General features: G+C 41.4%; 1 protein-coding gene across 2 annotated transcripts; it reads right to left on the bottom strand.

The window, feature by feature from the left end:
* Window positions 1–1,023: 1,023 nt before the first annotated feature.
* Window positions 1,024–16,658, bottom strand: EDARADD (EDAR associated via death domain). 2 transcript variants are annotated; one of them, XR_008597545.1, is made up of 7 exons: window positions 13,557–13,676; window positions 11,225–11,283; window positions 9,977–10,016; window positions 7,567–7,655; window positions 3,306–3,357; window positions 1,668–2,238; window positions 1,024–1,388 (listed from the first exon to the last, which is right to left on the bottom strand). XR_008597545.1 is itself a non-coding variant. In XM_054987345.1 (7 exons), exons 2-7 carry the CDS (start codon window positions 13,585–13,587, stop codon window positions 1,862–1,864), a joined length of 648 nt encoding a protein of 215 aa, XP_054843320.1. In that variant the 5' UTR covers window positions 13,588–13,686; window positions 16,604–16,658; the 3' UTR covers window positions 1,024–1,861. The 2 variants fall into 2 exon arrangements, 1 of the variants encoding a protein (XP_054843320.1); XM_054987345.1 differs by adding an exon at window positions 16,604–16,658 and having other exon boundaries at window positions 1,024–2,238; window positions 13,557–13,686.
* Window positions 16,659–18,904: the final 2,246 nt, after the last annotated feature.

The raw sequence follows: 18,904 nt of genomic DNA, 5'->3' as shown, positions 1-18,904 counted from the left end.
CATGGTGATTATTCTGTGTTCAACATCTATGCTGAATGCTCTTTGTTAGGGCCAGCCCAGGATTTTATAGCTTCTTTGGCTGCCCTTGACATCTCTCAAATAGTGACAAGACCAACACATGAAAGAGGTCACACCTTGGACTTAATATGTTGCACTTAGAGAGGAGGTCTGCTTTCAGCAGTATCTACTGAAGGCAAGGGTGAATATGGCCCCAACATCCTGCAAAAGAGGGGTACAAGTTAACATGGTCCATTCATGGAGGCTCATGGATCTCTTGAGATTCCAAAATGCTTGGGGGATTTTAGAATTCCTAACACTTTCTTTGTTGAAGCTGTGATGGGAGCTTGGAGTATGAAGCTCTTTGACAAGATTGATCCTCATTAACCTCTCTCACCTCCATTTGGATTTGTAGCAATCCCTTTAAATTTGTGGCAATCCATAATGTAAATCAAACAGCATCTTTTAAAACATTTAATCAGCGCTCTGCCCACTATTGTGCCTTGCACACTAATGTGTCTTGTTACATAAACCAATGCATATTTTGTACTGTGACTCTAATTCATCTAAACATTAGTGGTACTACTGAAATCTGTTTGTGAAGCTAAAGATTATTAAGAGGGTTCTCATTACTATGATTATAACACTGTAAAGATAAGTGATTTGTAACAACTTGCTGTAGTGCAAGTTCTGAAACTGTCTCAGAAAACATGTTCAAACCTATCTTCAAATTGCTTCAGGGAAAGAGCAATTTCAAATTAAGGTAATCACTCTTAAAATGTTTTTAATATATTACCTGCACTAGATCCACTGGCAAATTTGGATACTCTGAAAAAAAGATGAAAATGTGATTTGAAAAATCCTCTGAGAGCTAAATATGTTATTCCATTAACAATAAAGGGCTCTGTACCTGCAAGGGAATGTTTTACATAGTACAAATTAACCTATGTTGTTTATGATACTTTCTCTGAATTAATTTCTCCAAGTAGAATATCCAAATATTAAGCGAATCCAAACATTCCTAATACAGAGCACAGTTTATTTGCATTAAGCATGTCAGAACATGAAAGATCTACATGGTATCTAATAGTTAGACAACAGCAAAAGAAAATCCAGCCTTCAAGGGAACTTTCTTGCTAATCAGAAGTTTCAAAGGCAGAATGAAATTGACATTCTAAGAGGAAGGTGGTGAAACTGAAGCATCAAAGCTATTTTAAAAAGGCAAAGAGCACAAACAAGGTTCTCCTGTAGTGACTATCCAGAAGTACATGACATTTCACACACGCACATCTGTAGGCACGAATGAACAGATACAAGGAAACCGTACAGGGATATCCCAGCAAGCTGCTCAGGTTTGCTTTCTTCATGTTATAAAGTAGTACAGTGGCAGCCTGGGAAGGAACAGAACAAGCCTTACTTTAGTATGACTGACACAAACCAACAGATTGCAAGGAAGGTTCAGACTGTTCACTGCAGAGAAGTCTTAACTCTGCTTCCCCCTCCTCATTTTAATTCATCTCTCAATAAAAGCAGTACAGGCATTTAACAGTAATAAGATTTAGATAACAGTTTAAGATTTAAATAACAGCCTGAATAGCATTCTGTGAGACTCATTTTTCAATGTGTTGGGGGAAAAAACCTATAAGAAGCAAACATTAGATTCAAAGTACCTGCAAAAGACATTTGTCTTTGGTTCACATTTAAAGACTTTATAGTTTTCGTTACAAGGCTAAGTACACAAAGATATATTAAACGTGTTCTGCTGTAAAAATGATCTTGTGGTTCCTTTCACCAGCAAATCAAACCCTGCAGCTCTCTCAGTTTTCCACCACAGGAATAATATGGACTAGACATTTTCTCTTCTTTAGAAGTTATTCTGATAGGTTCCATGGCCTCTCTTTGGCCATTCTTTCTCCACCCAATTCAGTAGCATTTTTTCAACATCAGCTCTTCGGTATAATTTACATAGATCAATCAGCTGCTCCACAGTCCTGTCACTGTTCCGCAGCAAAAATTCCAAGGTGGGACTCTGTTGTTTTTGTTCCAGGAAGCACAATTCATCATAGGTCATTCCCCATTTGTTTGCAAAATTTCTCCAGTTTTTCACTGTTGGGTGGGAGGGATCCAACTTTATCCTCAAAATATACAACAAGTCCTCATCATTGAGCAAATCACTGATGATTGGTTGGCGAGAGTTACAGAAGGAGCAGGTGCCATTTTCTGTGTATGATTTCTTGAGAGCTAGAATTACAGTTAGATAGAGTTATTGCTTTGTTTCCTGTCACATAAAGCCAAACATTTGCAATGCTAAAGGGTTAGTGTGCTGCAGGAATATTTGCTGAAGTAGACATTTTTCTCATGCTCTACAGAAAAACCGTAGGACGCATATGAAGCTGCTGTCTACTGAGTCAGATCATTAGTCCTTCTAGCCCAGTATTGTCTACACTGGCTGGCAGTAGATCACCAAGATCTCAAGTAAGGGTCTCTCTTAGTTCTGGAGATGCCAGGTATTGAACTTGGGACATTATGCACGCAAAGCTTGTGCTCTACTGCTGAGAGAATCCCACAGAATCAAGCAAAGCCTGACTCCACTCTGCTCTTTAGGGATGACAGGATGCCTTTTTGAAGCAGCTCTTGTAACCAAATGCTTTTGACAAATTAGGTCCAAAGTAGCTATTTGTATAATTCTTACAGGAAAATGCCGGGAGCAGGATCATGAAATCCTGACCATAGACTGATCCCCAAACAATGTGGACAAGCAAGTCCTTGTCAATTTTCTGCATCTACCTACTCGTTTATTTATTTCCTTCATTTATATCCCACTTTTCTCTCCAATGGGGACCCAAAGCAGCTTACAACATTCTCCTCTTCTCCATTTTATCTTCATGGCAACCCTGTGAGGACACTTAGACTGAGAGTGTATATCTGGTCACTCTGCAAGCTTCCATGGCAGTGTGAGGATTCAAACCTGGGTCTTCTATATCTTAGTTCAAAACTCTTAACCACTATACCAGAGTGGCTCAGAGAACCCATCTCAGGAACTGCACAATTCAAAATACAACCATGCAAGATAACTCTTTGTAGATCAACATAACTCAATGACAGTTCTAAACATCACTTGAAGAATAAAGAAGGATGTGATCTTCAAGTACAAGGCAATGCATTTATTGTAATAATGAGCAAAGACCTATGCTTTACCTGGAACAGCTTGCAAGTATCTCTGTAAAACACTCAAAAAGGGCACTGTGGCCAGGAAAAATGTGACTTTTGAACCAGTTATTTGTAAAGATCATAGTATCACTGATTACCTGTGAATGATCCACCAGTACTACCTTGGTTATCATCATCATCCTCTTCTGGCTGCAACCAAAAGTAATCTTGCATTAAAAGCATGTTAAAAGAATATTATCTAAATTAATATCAACCTCCAAGGCTGGAATCAAGGAAGGGGCTGGATCAATAGGACTATTTAATGAGAGATTGGGAGAATGAACCATTTTATGCAGCATTTTAAACAATAAGGCAAAAAAGATCAATTTCCTGGGAGCAAATGCTAGCACAAAAAGGAAGTGCATAATTCCTGAGGCACAGAAAACCTGCATGTGGTGAAGGGCAAGGAGGTTCAAAAAAACTCTTGCTTCTGCTCTTGCTCTTGTCAGGAGGCCGTAAGCTCAGCTGAAGTATCTTTTTATTACAGCTTTAAAGATGAAAGCAGAAGGGATTTTCCCTTTAGATAGCTGCAGTTAAGTACAGTTGGCTTTTGTATAACATCATTCACCCCAATGTCTTTCAGATCATCAGGTCTGGAGAAGATCACAAGCTGTGCATGCAAATACAAGTAAACTATGCAGTTATATAATAACACTGTAACCAGACACCTTTAACCACCTACACTTAAGTGCAACAGCAAATCAGTTCCTAATAAACTACACAATTTGTGAATTATAGTCTTGGTAAAAAGGAACACAGTATCTAATCTGTATTCTCAGAAGATAAGAGTCCTGACAGAAGAAATAAGGAGAATTTCATACACCTCCATTTCAATTTATATCCAGCATTTACCACATTGTAGACATTAAGGCAGCCAGGTATCCAGCGGGAAACCTCTCACCCTGGACCACTGTTTTCCACCACTGCTTGACAGGACAGCAGGAGGAAAGAGAGGGAGGGACAATTTGGCTACAATGTCATTTCCAGCAGGAACTTAAAGTGATGTCATGGTGTCAGAGCAATGCTGTGGGATTCACCTAGACTTTGAGTTGAATCCTGGAGCATTGTGCCAGTGCAATGACATCACTTCTGATTTGCACCAGAGGTGATGTCACAGCATTGGCAAGACACCAATCAGGTAGGTCCCCAACCCCGCAATTAGGTACTGGCGCTGGGCTGGCAGCCTTTGTTCTCAATGATTCTATGATGCCAAATAATGGCCAGATTAGATGTTACATTTTTTAATGAGTCATATCTGGGTTTCTCTGACCCAACTATATTCTCTACAGGCACATGGCAGCTATGGGGAACTAACTGCCTAAGTACCACAGGGGCCCAATTTGGGACCATGGCATAGGGAAAGGAGGGGCTTCCACCTTTCACCAAGCTGTTCTCCCAACACAAAATGGCATTGGAGGACATTATGTGCCCCATTGGGGAGTTGTATATGTATTAAATACAAACACCCCCAGGACCATTTGGGGTCCAGAAAAATGACATGGGGGGGGAGGCTGAAGCCCCTACTCCCCCCATGCTGTGATCCTGATCTGAATCAGGCCCCTAAGGTGCTTAGCCAATTAGTTCCCCCCAGATTCCATCCAGCTGCAGGTAATGTGTGTTGGATCAGGGGAACCCAGATGCAAAATGTCTAGTTTGGATTAAAGACCATTCTTCTATCTGGTGTTCATCTAAAACCTGAGTATTACATTCTAAACAGAAGTTTACATCTATTTCTTACAACAGGCTCCTCTTTTTAACACTTTTCCAGTGTTAAAGCAGTAACAATGTTTTATCATTAGGATCAATTAATATGTTAATAATATTGTATTATTAAACTGCAATAGGTCCTAATAAAGGTATTATATTGTTGCAGTTGCTTTTCCATAGAACTCAGATATCACTCAGCTAGGATATGAAGCTATCGTTAATGCCAATTTTCCTCCAGAGCAGTTTGGCCCAGGGATGCTGGAAGTTTTCTACCTTCCTCTGGGCATACAGCAAGGGTTACTGGGGGAGTGGCAGGGAGGTAGCTGTGAATATCCTGCATTGTGCAGGAGGTTGGACTAGATGACCCCTGAGATCCCTTCCAGCTCTATGTTTCTATGTTTATATTAAGTAATACCATTAGTCTAACAATTATTATCTAATCTGAATAACCATGGATACTCTGAGTCTTTCCAAGTACTTGCCACCAGAGATCTCTTACATGAAGATACCATGGACTGAACTTGAATCAGTTGTGTACCAAAAAAAATGCTTTTAACAATATCCATTCTTCCCTACGAATTGCTTTGCTGTATCAGTCCAAGGTCTATCATCTGTTTTCTTACGCTACTAGATGCCTCTGGAACGCAGCAAAGTTGAGCAGCTCTCCCTCAGGACCCAGGAACTCAAGAATATCCCATCAGATAAACACTCCCACTTTCTTGGCACAGCAGCCAGGTGCCTACCCTGTGTCATAGGACTGAAGCCTGGGGGGGGAAATCCTATTTTAGATGAGGAGTTGCCCATGCATCATCTAACTTATTTTTTTAACAGTTTTCCCAAGTAATATGTTTTCTGGTTCAATTTGTTTAATGAATATGGTTTCCAATTTGTTTAATAAATAAGATCTGTTTATGCACCATATGAAACTACCTAAGTGATCCTTGAATCATGTCAGTGAAAGTAATAAATGGGATAGATAAACCTTTGTTCTATTTGCTGGATGGGGATTTCAGAACAAATTTCAAAAAGATTTGTTTGGTTTCATATTCTGATACCAAATGTGGCAGAATACCGAAAACCATTCTCTCTAAATCAGAGGAGCTCACCCTTTTACCATGAATGACCCACAAGTTGAGTGCACCTGTGCAGCACACACACACACACATCACTATGTCTTGAGGTAATTTTGCTTCTAGGAAACAACAGGAGCCAGGAAACTAGCAATGCTGAAGTGCTGAGGAGACAGGCAGGAGTGTCAGCTTGATTGCATGCCATAGCCAGGCTCACCAGCCCTCATGCTTGTGTCAAGGCATGCCACAAATACCCACTGTGCATGACACTTGTAGCACCTGTGCAGTATGTTGGCCACCCAAGCTTTAACATTATAGATTAATAAAGATTTTCCCTGTATAACATGCAAATACTTTTCAAACATCTATTCACAGATAAGATTGTCCATTCTGTAGCACACTAATGTACGTACGGTTCAAGTAATGTAACAAACCATTTAACAAGTCTCTTGTATTGCCTGCTGATAAATGGCAAGATCAGACAAAATTATACATTTGTCTTGCATATGATGGAAGACAAGAAAAACCAGTATATCCTAAAGGCAAAATGTGGTTTCTGAAACTCTGAATACAGTGAAACATTTGTTTGGGGAAATACATTTCACTGTTTTTTTAGGCAGAATTCTATTTTTTTTTTTATTATACAGTGCTTGACCAAAAGCATTCCTTCCTTAAAAGTCTCCTGATTTGGCAGTTGTGAGCCTGAGAAAGTAATCCTAAACAGGTCTGCTCAAAATCTTAGTCAGATCTATTCAATGTGGCTTACACGCCCAGAAGTGTTCTTAGAGTTGCACTGTTAGTATAGGAATCCAGTTCCTCATTAGCAACTCCCTCCCCTGACTGAAAATGCAAGCCCAATATCCAAGGCTAGAACACCTCCCTGGCCCAGTTTTTACAGCAACATTTTTTCCTTTTTATATCCATTAACCAGCCTTGTCCCCATGATGATCACACCCAATATCAATTAAAAGCATACATGAAACATAGGTAAAGGTAGTCCCCTGTGCAAGCACCGAGTCATTACTGACCCATGGGGGGATGTCGCATCAGGACATTTTCTTGGCAGACTTTTTACAGGGTGGTTTGCCATTGCCTTCCCCAGTCATCTACACTTTACCCACAGGAAACTGGGTACTCATTTTATCGACCTCGGAAGGATGGAAGGATGGATCAACCTTGAGCCGGCTATCTGAACCCGGCTTCTGCCAGGATCGAACTCAGGTGGTGAGCAGAGCTTCGGCTGCAGAGCTTGGGCTGCTTGGGCTGCAGTAGCCCCATGGTGCAGAGTGGTTGACTCAGCCTTCCATCCTTCCGAGGTCGGTAAAATGAGTACCCAGTTTCCTACGGGTAAAGTGTAGATGACTGGGGAAGGCAATGGCAAACCACCCCGTAACAAAAAGTCTGCCAAGAAAATGTTGTGATGCAATGTCCCCTCATGGGTCAGTAATGACTCAGTGCTTGCACAGGGGACTACCTTTACCTTTACATGAAACATATATGACTAATAAAAAATGTGCATGACACCTTGAGTTTTAGGCATCAAAGATCCTCCAAAATGGTAGCTTAAAAGTGTTTTCTTTACCTGTTGTATCAGGCCTGAATCTGATGTTAGGCTCCGAATGTTAATAGATGCTTTTTCCAATGTCACTTTTTCAGTTTGGTATTTCTCAACTAAAAGAGAAAACAAATTATTGCATTCCATGTTCTTGGAAAAAAGATAATGTCATCTAAAATTTAGGTAGATCATGTTGTCTGCACAAGCTGTGCAGTTGTACACAGCCATGCAGTTTTACGTATAATAATCAGGACAGGGCAAACACTGATGATTTGCATAGAGCCCTGATAAGAGAGATGAGACTGGGGAGCCATAAATGAAGGCCTATGGATGCATATAAGGAGCAAGTAGTCAGTGTGGAGTAGGGGTTAGTGTTAGGCTAGGAAAATGGAGACCTAGTTTCAAGTGTCCCATCTGCCATGAAAGCTCATTGTGTGACCATAGGCCAGTCATTCTCTCTCAGTCTAACTATCTTCAAGGAGGAAGGATGTGATAAAAATTTAATAAAGTCAAAGGAATTCCCACCATTTGTATGTTTGTAACTTTTCCTTTGAACTAAACCTGCATTGTGCTTCATTCCAAGAAAATGTCAAGTAATCTCACAAGTAAATAATATATCAATATATTATAATAAAGCATAATTTGTATAAACATTATTCCATCTTAGAAGAAAGGTGACGTGTATAGTTGTTAATATATTAGCATTATCTATTTTCATTTGACATTTATGGGCCCACCAGGGGGTTGCCATACGTCAACTATGACTTGAGGGCAGGATTTCATTTCATTTTCATTTGACATTTCTGGGCTTTGTAAGTTTTCCAGGTGAATTGGCTGCAGGCAAATTGGGGACCTCCTAAAAATCATTACCGCTCTTTAATCTGAACACTACATATTTTTCCTTTTTATATGTCCATTATCGTTTACTTCAAAGCAAGACAAAAGAACTATTGCTGATGCCACCAAAATTTATCATTGTCTTACACTAACAGAGAAGGACGTTTCTGTTTTGTTTGGCTTACTGTCATTCCCTTTTATCTATCTGGTTTAATTTAAAAATATATATTTTTAAAGATTGGAGTATTTTTTTATTTTTGCTTCCTTGGGGTTCTTAAGTTGAGTAGGAAGGTGACATAATATATTTTAAATAAATTAAAAATACTTTTTAAATGGTTTCATATTTTAATAACAAGAGTTTAGCTAACAGATAACCAAGCTAAAAACATAATAGCTGGAATCTATCTGTCCCTCCACCACAGCCCATGTACAAGTAGAAAGCATGTCTGCTTGCACATAAAAGGGTTGCTGATATTCACTTCAGTTGCATCACTTTGTGCAGCTTCTTGGGTGCTGCAAAGTGCTGCAGACAGAAGAGGAAACCAGTACCTGCAAGGCCTTCTACATATAGCAGTTTGGACCCTGGCCAATTAGCTTTTCAAAACAGAACTTTTCTACAAGAGAATTGAGAGAAATACAACATATAGCATCATTAAAAAGATATTCACGCTTGTATTACATAGAATCTCTCTCATGGTCTGCTTAGGTTCACAGAATAAGCATTGCTGTCAGATGGCCATCTAACCTCTGCTTAAAAACCTCCAAAGAAGGAGAGCCCACCACCTTCTGAGGAAGCCTGTTCTACTGAGGGACCACTCTAACTGTCAGGAAGTTCTTCCTAATGTTTAGCCAAAAACTCTTTTGATTTAATTTCAAGCTGTTGGTTCTGGTCCGAACGTCTGGGGCAGTGGAAAACAACTTCACACCATCCTTTATATGACAGCCCTTCAAGTACTTGGTTATCATATCACCTCTCAGTCATTTCCTCTCCAGGCTAAACAGTTTTCCAGCCTGTCAAGATCATCCTGCATCCTGACTTGTACCATATTTGCTACCAGAGACACTCACTTGTCACCCTTCTACAAAAGGATGAGGAATCATTAACAAGCACTCTTTGGGTGCAATCTTTAAACCAGTTACAGATCCACCTAACAGTAACAGGATCCAAACCACATCTTACTAACTTGTCAATAGGATATTATGTGGAATCTTATCAAAAGCCTTTCTGAAACCAAGATAAACTGCATCTACAGCATATCCTTGATCTAGCAACATAGTAACTTTCTCAAAAAAAGAGACAAGGTTAGTCTAACATGACTTGTTCTTGAGAAACCCATGGTGACTTTTAGTAATCACAGCCATCCTTTCTAAATGCTCAAGGACTGACTGTTTGATGATTTGTTCTAAAACTTTTCCGGGTACAGACGTCAAGCTGATGGCTTGGTCCTTACCAGGATCCTCCTTTTCCCCATTCTTGAAGATGGGGACAACATTTGCCCACCTCCAATCTTCTAGCACCTCACCTGTTCTCCAAGAACCAATCTTCTGGCACTTCATCAAAAGGACACATGTAATAGCCATTGCCATTTTCTGTACTTACCTTTTGGTAACCCTGTGTCTTGAATAGGATATTTTTCTGTCTGTCCAGAAAACAGAGACACTTATTTAAACAATATCATTGCAGCAGACACATTTGACAGCCCTGTAAAGCCTCCTTAATTCATTCCTCTATTTGAGGTCTGTACAACTTGTAGTCCACCAAGTCAAATCACAGCCCTCCCCAGCCATCCACTGTGACTCAACAATACACCTATTTTGCAGGCAAAAAAGGAATAAAAGAGGTCTACATCACTGAATACAACACAACATGGGGGTTTGATGGGAAGTTAATGGAATATATCTTTCGACAACGATTCTACAGACATCACTCCATTAAAAGCTTGGAGCCCAAAGTGCAGTAATTACACCTAAGTTTCTGAACTGCATATGCAAACCCCTACCTCTCCCCCAAAGCACTGTGACATATTTGCATATTTGTATGCTTTGCGTATAACAACAATCCATGGTTACTGTTATGGGAATAAGCTTCAAGCACTCTCAAGTTCACACGCTTCCATCCCTCTCCATCACTTCTCCTCTCAAGCATTACATGGAATGAAATACTTCTAATTTTGCAGCAAATCAAAGTTTTCCATTACACTCAAACCAAATACGATGGTTTGCTGTCCTTCCTAGAAAACAGGATTTAACTGGAGTTGGGCAGCCTAGCTTGTAGGGAAGAGAGCAAACTAGAGTTTAAAGTTCAAATATATGACAAACTATCTTTTGTCATGAAAGCCTTTAATTACTGAGTTGTGCACAAGGGAATGAGATTGGGAAACACTCACGTAAACCTAAGGACCACTCCCCTGTCTTGTTACATCTGAAGCATACTATTGTTTCTTTGGCCAATGATCTTAAGTGAAAGTGAAGCAATTGTCATAACATCATCTACATATATATATTAGTGAAAATTACCAGAAGGTCACATTTCTAATTTGAACCAATTACATCCAAGGCTGCAAATCAGCACTCTGCTGGTTCAAATCCCACTACTGTCCTGAGCTCAGCAGGTGGCCTTGGGTAAGCTACTGCTCTCAGCCCCAGCTCCCTAGCTGTATTGCAGGGATAATAATGACACTGATTTTGTTTATCGCTTCAAGTGGGGCACTAATATGTCTAGAAGAGCAGTATATAAACACACTATTATTACTATAACTTATTCTGTGGTAAAAAATGATAACCAACCTCTAAAATGAGCAAATATTACTATTACACCTACATTGCAAGAATTTCAAACATTACCTACTTCTTCCAAAGATAAAGTGCTAGGGTCAGTATCTTCCACGGGTTCTTTTGCTACAAGACCTGTTAAAGACAAATGAAGGCTTTAAGAGGGATGCCACCATGGTGCAAAAAATGCATTAACACCATGCAGGGACCCTTATAATCTGTACAGAAACTCCACAAAAGCCCACTGTAAACGCACACATCCGGACAATGTACATGGACTGTCCCAGATAAAACATGAATCCAATGCTTTGTGGCATCACTATGGCATGAAAACATGGATCCATAGAGGAAAAATATTTACCTGAGGCACAAATCCTCATGGTTTTTACATGGAACCACCAAAATCTAGGTAAAAAACACATCACATATATTTACACTTGTAAAAAAAAAACCCTGTGGATCCTTATGATTTCTGCAAGGAATATTCCAAAATTAAATGACAAATAAGAAAGCATATCCACACTCTGCCATAAAGAATCAGAACAATGTTTTTGTACCATGGCAGTGACATAAAGAGCTGTACTTTTTGTAGTCTTGTCCTTGGAAATTCTTGTGATATATGATTTGTGATTCTTGTGATATGTGATTTTAGTTTATTTTGGTGGAGTCCATGCAAAAATTATGAAGATCCACGAGCAGCCATGTATTTAAATGCATTCACATTTATTGCAGCATCATAAAGTGTTGGATCCTTTTCTTTTTTGTGGTGCAGCCTATGGACATTGCTGTGTTACGTGATCTCACATTGGAATCCAGTAGAAATCATGTAAAAGTTGTAAGAATTTGTGTATGTTTCCGGGCTATTGTGTTGCCACAACATACTCATTCCTAATACTTTTCAAGTATTCCATAAGGTGGGGGCCACCACAGAGAATGCACATGTATGGGCAGCTATTGATTTTGCCCATGTGCAAGGTGGCACCTGCAGAAAATCCTGTTCAGATGAGCGAAGCTGCCATGGAGGAACATAGGAAGAGAGGCAGTCCCATAGATGGAACAAGGCCATGAAGAGCTTTGTATGTGATAGCTAATACTTTAAATTGAACCTGGTAGCTGATAGGAGCGACTGCAGAATAGGAGTAATATTCCTGCTTTTCCTAGCTCCCAATAATAACCAAGCTGCAGCATTCTGCACCAAGTGGAGTCTCTGAGTTAACAGAAGGAAGACCTATGTACAGTGCATTGCAGTAGTCAAGTTTCAATGTCACCATGGCATGGATATAGGTGGCCAGATCAACTGTGTCAAAATAGGGCCCAACTTCCAGGCTAGACTGAGTTTGTAGAAAGTTTTTGCAGCTGCCTTAAGTTGTTTTTCCAGCAGTAGTGCTGGATCCAGTATAATCCCTAGGCTCTTAAGGAGTCTGCAAGGGTCAGAGGAACTCCATTGAAGATGGGGAGTACAATGTCCTTCAAGATCTCTGCCTCTCCCAACCAGCATCACTTCCATCTTGTCTGGTTTAAGTTTCAGTTTGATTTCAGCCATTGATTTCAGCCATTTGACCACAGCTGACAGGCAGTGACCCAAGATCTCTACTGCATCCCGTGGTGACTTGGATAATGAAATATAGAACTGGATGTTATCTGCATATTGATGGCATCCACTTCCAGTTACGAATGAGTTATCCTAAAGGATTTACAATAGAGTTGCCAAGCCCTATTACAAAAGAGAAGTATCATTGTTATCACATGTCTAAAGCTGGATTCTCACACTTTGTTTTTATTTTTTTAAGTGAATGCTGGTCACCCATGCCAAAATCATGTGACATGTACAATTATATTATAGGTAGAAATTTGTCTTGTTGAAGGACACGGAGGAATTCACAAGTTTTTTGATCAGGCAATTTTTTATAAGCAATTTTGCTGTCTTTAGAGGGATGCTGCAGGGCTTAATTTATTCAGTGTTTTACGTGAATGATTCATCAAGCGCTTCGAGACCCTCAAGGGGGAGGGAGGTGCAACAGAAAGGCTTTTTAAAAATCTCTTTTCTAACACAAATCGTGGAGGTGGGAGGGTCGACCTTGCACAAAATCGTATGTTTGAAGAATATTTCGCGCTAGCTGGACGAACTCGCCGTCAACGGCTGACGGGCGCTCTGAAGCGTGACCCAAAGTTGGCCGCCGCCGCCGCCAGGAACGCACAGCCAGAGAAAGCCCCGGGCCGTGGCTGCCCCGCCTCCTGCCTCGAAGCGGGCAACGAGGGCGGCCCGCGGCGGGGCTTGGGAGGATCCGCGTCTAGCCCGGCCAGCCCCGGCTCCCGCCTCTCCACAGCCCTGCCTGCCGCGGAGACGCTGCGCCGCCTGCGCCCCCACCACGCGCGGCAGGCGCCCTCGCAGCACAGGCGGCTCTTACCTTCAGGCAGAGGCTCCCCGGGAGAAGCCATCGGGAGGGGGAGGCTGAGGCGAGCCAAGGGCAGCGGCCGGGTTCGGCGCTCCAGGCTCTGCGGTCCGGCTGCTTCGGCTTGTCTCTCCTCCTGCTGCTTGGTGGGATGAGGAAAATCAGTGGGACACGGTGATTCCTGGATATAAATTATATCGGAAGGATAGGGAGGGAAGGGTTGGTGGTGGGGTGGCTCTATATGTCAGAGAAGGTATACATTCCAGTAAGATTGAGAAGGTAACTGAATTAGATTCGCTTCTGGAAATGCTATGGGTTGAAATTATGGGCCCAAATGGAAACTTAACTGTGGGAGTTTGTTATCGCCCTCCAGATCAGAAAATAGAGGAGGATTATAAAATGATGACAGGATTAAAGATGGCTGCTAAACAAAAAAACTGTGTTGTAATGGGTGATTTTAACTACCCACACATTGACTGGGCCAATGGGTGTTCGAATCGGGGGAGAGAAAGTGAGTTTCTAGACTGTCTCAATGACTGTGCTATGGAACAGATGGTTACCGAACCTACTAGGGGAGAGGTGATCCTGGATTTGGTCCTCAGTAATGCTGAAGACCTGGTGAGAGATGTAAATGTGATTGCACCACTTGGGAACAGTGACCATAATGTTATTGAGTACAACATATGTATAAATAGGAAATTGCCAAATAAGACCAACACAGCCATGTTTAACTTCAAAAGGGGTAACTTTTCTGAGATGAGGGGGTACGTGAAGAAGAAACTGAAAGGGAAAGTAAAAAAGGTCAAAACACTTGGGGAATCTTGGAGACTATTTAAAACTACAATCCTGGAAGCTCAAATTAAATATATACCGCTGGTTAGGAAAGGCACAAATAGGTTTAGGAAAAGGCCAGCATGGTTAACAAGCAATGTAATAGAAGCTGTAAAAGGTAAAAAGGATTCTTTTAGGCAGTGGAAAACTAGTCGGAGTGAGGTTGATAAAAAGGAGCATAAGCTGTGGCAAAAAAAGTGCAAGTCTGTGATCAGACAGGCAAAAAGGGAATATGAGGAGCATATTGCAAAGAACATAAAGAAAAACAATAAACAATTCTTTAAATATATTAGAAGTAGGAAACCAGCTAGGGAGGCCGTGGGGCCCTTGGATGACCAAGGCGTAAAAGGATTACTAAAGGGTGATAGGGAAATGGCCGAGAAGCTGAATGCGTTCTTTGCTTCTGTCTTCACTGTGGAAGATAAGAAGTGCATGCCCACTCCGGAAGCACTGACTTTGGGAGGGGTTTTGAAAGACCTGAGTCACATTGAGGTGACGAGAGAGGAGGTTATGCGACTGCTAGATAATTTAAAAACTGATAAATCACCGGGCCCAGATGGCATACATCCAAGAGTTCTGAAAGAACTCAAGTGTGAACTTGTAGATCTCCTCACAAAAATATGTAATCTGTCATTAAACTCTGCATCTGTTCCTGAGGACTGGAAGGTAGCTAATGTTGTCCCCATCTTTAAAAAAGGTTCCAGGGGAGATCCGGGAAATTACAGGCCAGTCAGCCTGACGTCAATACCGGGTAAGTTGGTGGAAACTATTATCAAAAATAAAATTAGTGGGCACATTGATGACCAAAAGCTGATGAGGAAAACTCAGCATGGGTTCTGTAAGGGAAGATCTTGTCTCACCAATCTGTTAGAGTTCTTTGAGGGAGTGAACAAACAAGTGGACAAGGGAGACCCGATAGATATTGTTTATCTTGACTTCCAGAAAGCTTTTGACAAAGTTCCTCATCAAAGGCTCCTAAGTAAGCTCAGTAGCTATGGGATAAAGGGCCAAGTCCTCTTGTGGATCGAAAACTGGCTAATTAATAGGAAACAGAGAGTGAGCATAAACGGGCACTTCTCACAGTGGAGGGTGGTGAGCAGTGGGGTGCCACAGGGGTCGGTATTGGGTCCAATGCTTTTTAACTTGTTTATTAATGATTTGGAATTGGGATTAAGCAGTGAAGTGGCTAAATTTGCAGATGACACGAAATTGTTCAGGGTGGTGAAAGCCAGGGAGGATTGTGAGGCACTCCAAAGGGATCTGTCGAGGCTAGAAGAGTGGGCATCCATGTGGCAAATGAGGTTCAATGTAGCCAAGTGCAAAGTAATGCACATTGGAACCAAAAATCCAAAATATAAATACAAGTTGATGGGGTCTGAACTGGCGGAGACTGACCAAGAGAGAGATCTTGGAGTCATGATAGATAACTCACTAAAAACGTCAGCACAGTGTGCGACTGCCATAAAAAAAGCTAATGCTATGCTAGGGGTTATTAGGAAAGGGATTGAAAACAAATCAGCCGGTATCATAATGCCTCTGTATAAATCGATGGTGAGGCCTCATTTGGAGTACTGTGTACAGTTCTGGTCGCCACACCTTAAAAAAGATATCATAGCACTGGAAAAAGTACAGAGAAGGGCAACTAAAATGATTAAAGGGTTGGAACACTTTCCCTATGAGGAAAGATTGAGGCGCTTGGGGCTCTTTAGCCTGGAGAAAAGACGACTGAGGGGAGACATGATAGAGGTTTACAAGATAATGCACGGGTTAGAGAAGGTCGAGAAAGATGTGTTTTTCTCCCTTTCTCACAATACAAGAACTCGTGGGCACTCTATGAAATTATTGAGCAGTCGGGTTAGAACAGATAGAAGAAAATACTACTTTACACAAAGGGTGATAAACACATGGAATTCGTTGCCACAGGAGGTGGTGGCAGCTACAAGCATTGCCAGCTTCAAGAGGGGACTGGACAAATATATGGAGCAGAGGTCCATCAGTGGCTATTAGCCACAGGAGATAGATGGTATTCTCTTTGTGGGGCGGTGGTGCTCTGTTGTCTTGGTGCTGGAAGGAAGGCAGTGGGAGGGCTTCTGGTGTCCTGGCCTCACTGACAGTCCTTTAGATGGCACTGGATTTCTAGCCACTGTGTGTGACAGAATGTTGGACTGGATGGGCCACTGGCCTGATCCAACATGGCTTTGCTTATGTTCTTATGCTTATGTTCTTATGTTCCAATGGATCGCAGCACCTCCTGCCTCTCCCTCCTGTTGGCGAAGCGGCTCTTGAGGGAGCGGAAGCTGCAGGTAAAGCCCGAACCAAGGAGGGAAGGAGCCTGCGTAGAGCGGGGGAGGCATGCTCTCCCCACCCCACCCCCAAGCCCCGGGCCTGCCAGATTGCTCTGAGTCGGTCGGGATTTTTTATAACGCTAATCCGAAACCGGATTTGCAGAAGAACTTTTAAAATCCCCTGCAAACCGCGTGTGGGGTGGGCACCTTCAGAGGCAACACCGTGTGCATCGGTTCATTTGTAGAAACGCCGCCTGAAGAAGTAGGCTCTTTCTAGAAACTCATGCAATTTTGTGATACTCTCGGGATTGATGATAGTGTGTAGAAAGAGAGTACCGGTTTTCGTAGAGGTGGGACAGCGCAGAAAATATGGATGCTCTGAGAGCTTCCGAAAACCAAAAGATGCTGTTTGCAATGTTGTCCTCTGGAACAAACAGCCTGGTTTTGTCACTTCACAGATCAGCATCCTCCAGGAAGTGCTCTGGATCACGCACATGTTTATGGTTAAATGGCCATCTGTTTCTGCTTATAGTATAGTGTAGTGTAGTGTAGCTTATAGTATACCCACTGCTCAGTTTGGAAGCCCAGCCATCACTGGTGTCTGATGTGCCTTTCCTAAAGCTCCACCTTGTGAAACATTTCAGTTCTTTATATCTATCCAAGACCCAGCACGAGAAGCCTTAAGCAGAATTCACATTTAAAACATTACTAAAACATTACTGTTGATGTGCACACATGACCCACAGGAAAGCAGTTCTAAATACGTCGTTTCTGAAGGGTGAAAAACAGGCAGTTTTAAATGGCCTTGTGTTGTTTTTCTAAATCATTTGATGGACATGCAGGAAGGTTGACTTACTATTGCTTTTCAACCTTCCTGTCCATGCAGGATTGATCTTAGCTTGTGCAGAAGTTGCCCTGGGCTATTACGTTACGCAGTTTCCTGAGGGTAAAGTGTAGATGACTGGGCAAGGCAATAGCAAACCACCCCATAACAAAAGTGCACCAAGAAAACGTTGTGATGCGACATCCCCTCATGGGTCAGTAATGACTCGGTGCTTGCCTTTATAGTTCAGTATTAACCTATAAAACCCTTACTGACTTGGACTCTAAATACTTCAGAGACTGCTGTGATAATACAGACATTACAGCACCTTCTTGCCTGTGCCATCTGCATACCAAATCCACATATTAAGTGCATGTTCCTAGCAGCTACCCTATAGCTATAGTGGAATTCCCTTCCTAAGATGTTTATCACAATATGAGCTTGGATACTTTCTGGAAGAGCTGTAAACCTGGGGGGGGGGGGGGGAGGGGTCAGCTGACATCCAACGGTCAGAGTTAAGCAAGCATGAATTAGTTTTAACTGGGTATCTGATTTCATTTTTAATGAAATAAATGGTATATAATTGTGAACAACACAATCTTATTCTGAGACATTTCAGACAAGACAAAAAAGATCTCCCAACATCATCATCTTTATAAGGTTTGCATATTTTGTTTTATTGTATGAGTTTTGTTTATTTTTAACTGTTGGTAACTTGCTGATAACTTGAGGGGTACATGCAGAACTATATAATTAACTAGATAGATTAAACAAGGCAGAATCCAACCAAACTTAAGAACTTTGCTCATGGTTTTAACTGGAGCCTTAACCACATGGTTAAGCATGTTTCATTGAATTCAGTAGGATTTAAAAGTGCTTAGCTTTTGCTGTAATCAAGCTAACTGTTGCAGGAGCCTTGCTTTTGTTATGTCTTTAATCTTAACAAGAGAGACTTGCCATTGCAGTTGGAAGGCACATGACCTCTATTTCTTCAGCATCTGGGAAGGAGAGCATTTGGGGAGTGAGGAGGCAAGAGAATCACACTGCATAGGTGGGAACCATTCTACCTGTGGAAATACGCGAATAGATCCAACCAGTTATCTGGAGATAGCACATTTTTAAAAAATCAAAACTAAAGAATAAAAGATTAGATAAAGCTTGTTAGAATATATTCTCAGTAACAAGTAGTTAGGATCATTCTGAGCTTTCTGTGAAGTCAAACTCCAACTCTGATTCCAGGCTTCCTAAATACTTGCCTTGATAATAGTAGTGAGAGTAGACTGGGCCAAAGTATTGCCATGTAGTGTACTTGCTTAACATTTACCAGATTTCTGCTAGAAGATGCTCCAGCTAAATACAGAATGATGTTCATGGTTTGGAGTTGGATTATCACTCAGGTCCCAGGTGGTAACTATAGTGATATG

Source organism: Eublepharis macularius, chromosome 1 (assembly GCF_028583425.1).
Source record: "Eublepharis macularius isolate TG4126 chromosome 1, MPM_Emac_v1.0, whole genome shotgun sequence".
NCBI lineage: Eukaryota > Metazoa > Chordata > Lepidosauria > Squamata > Eublepharidae > Eublepharis > Eublepharis macularius.
This window is presented reverse-complemented; position numbering and strand designations above follow the sequence as displayed.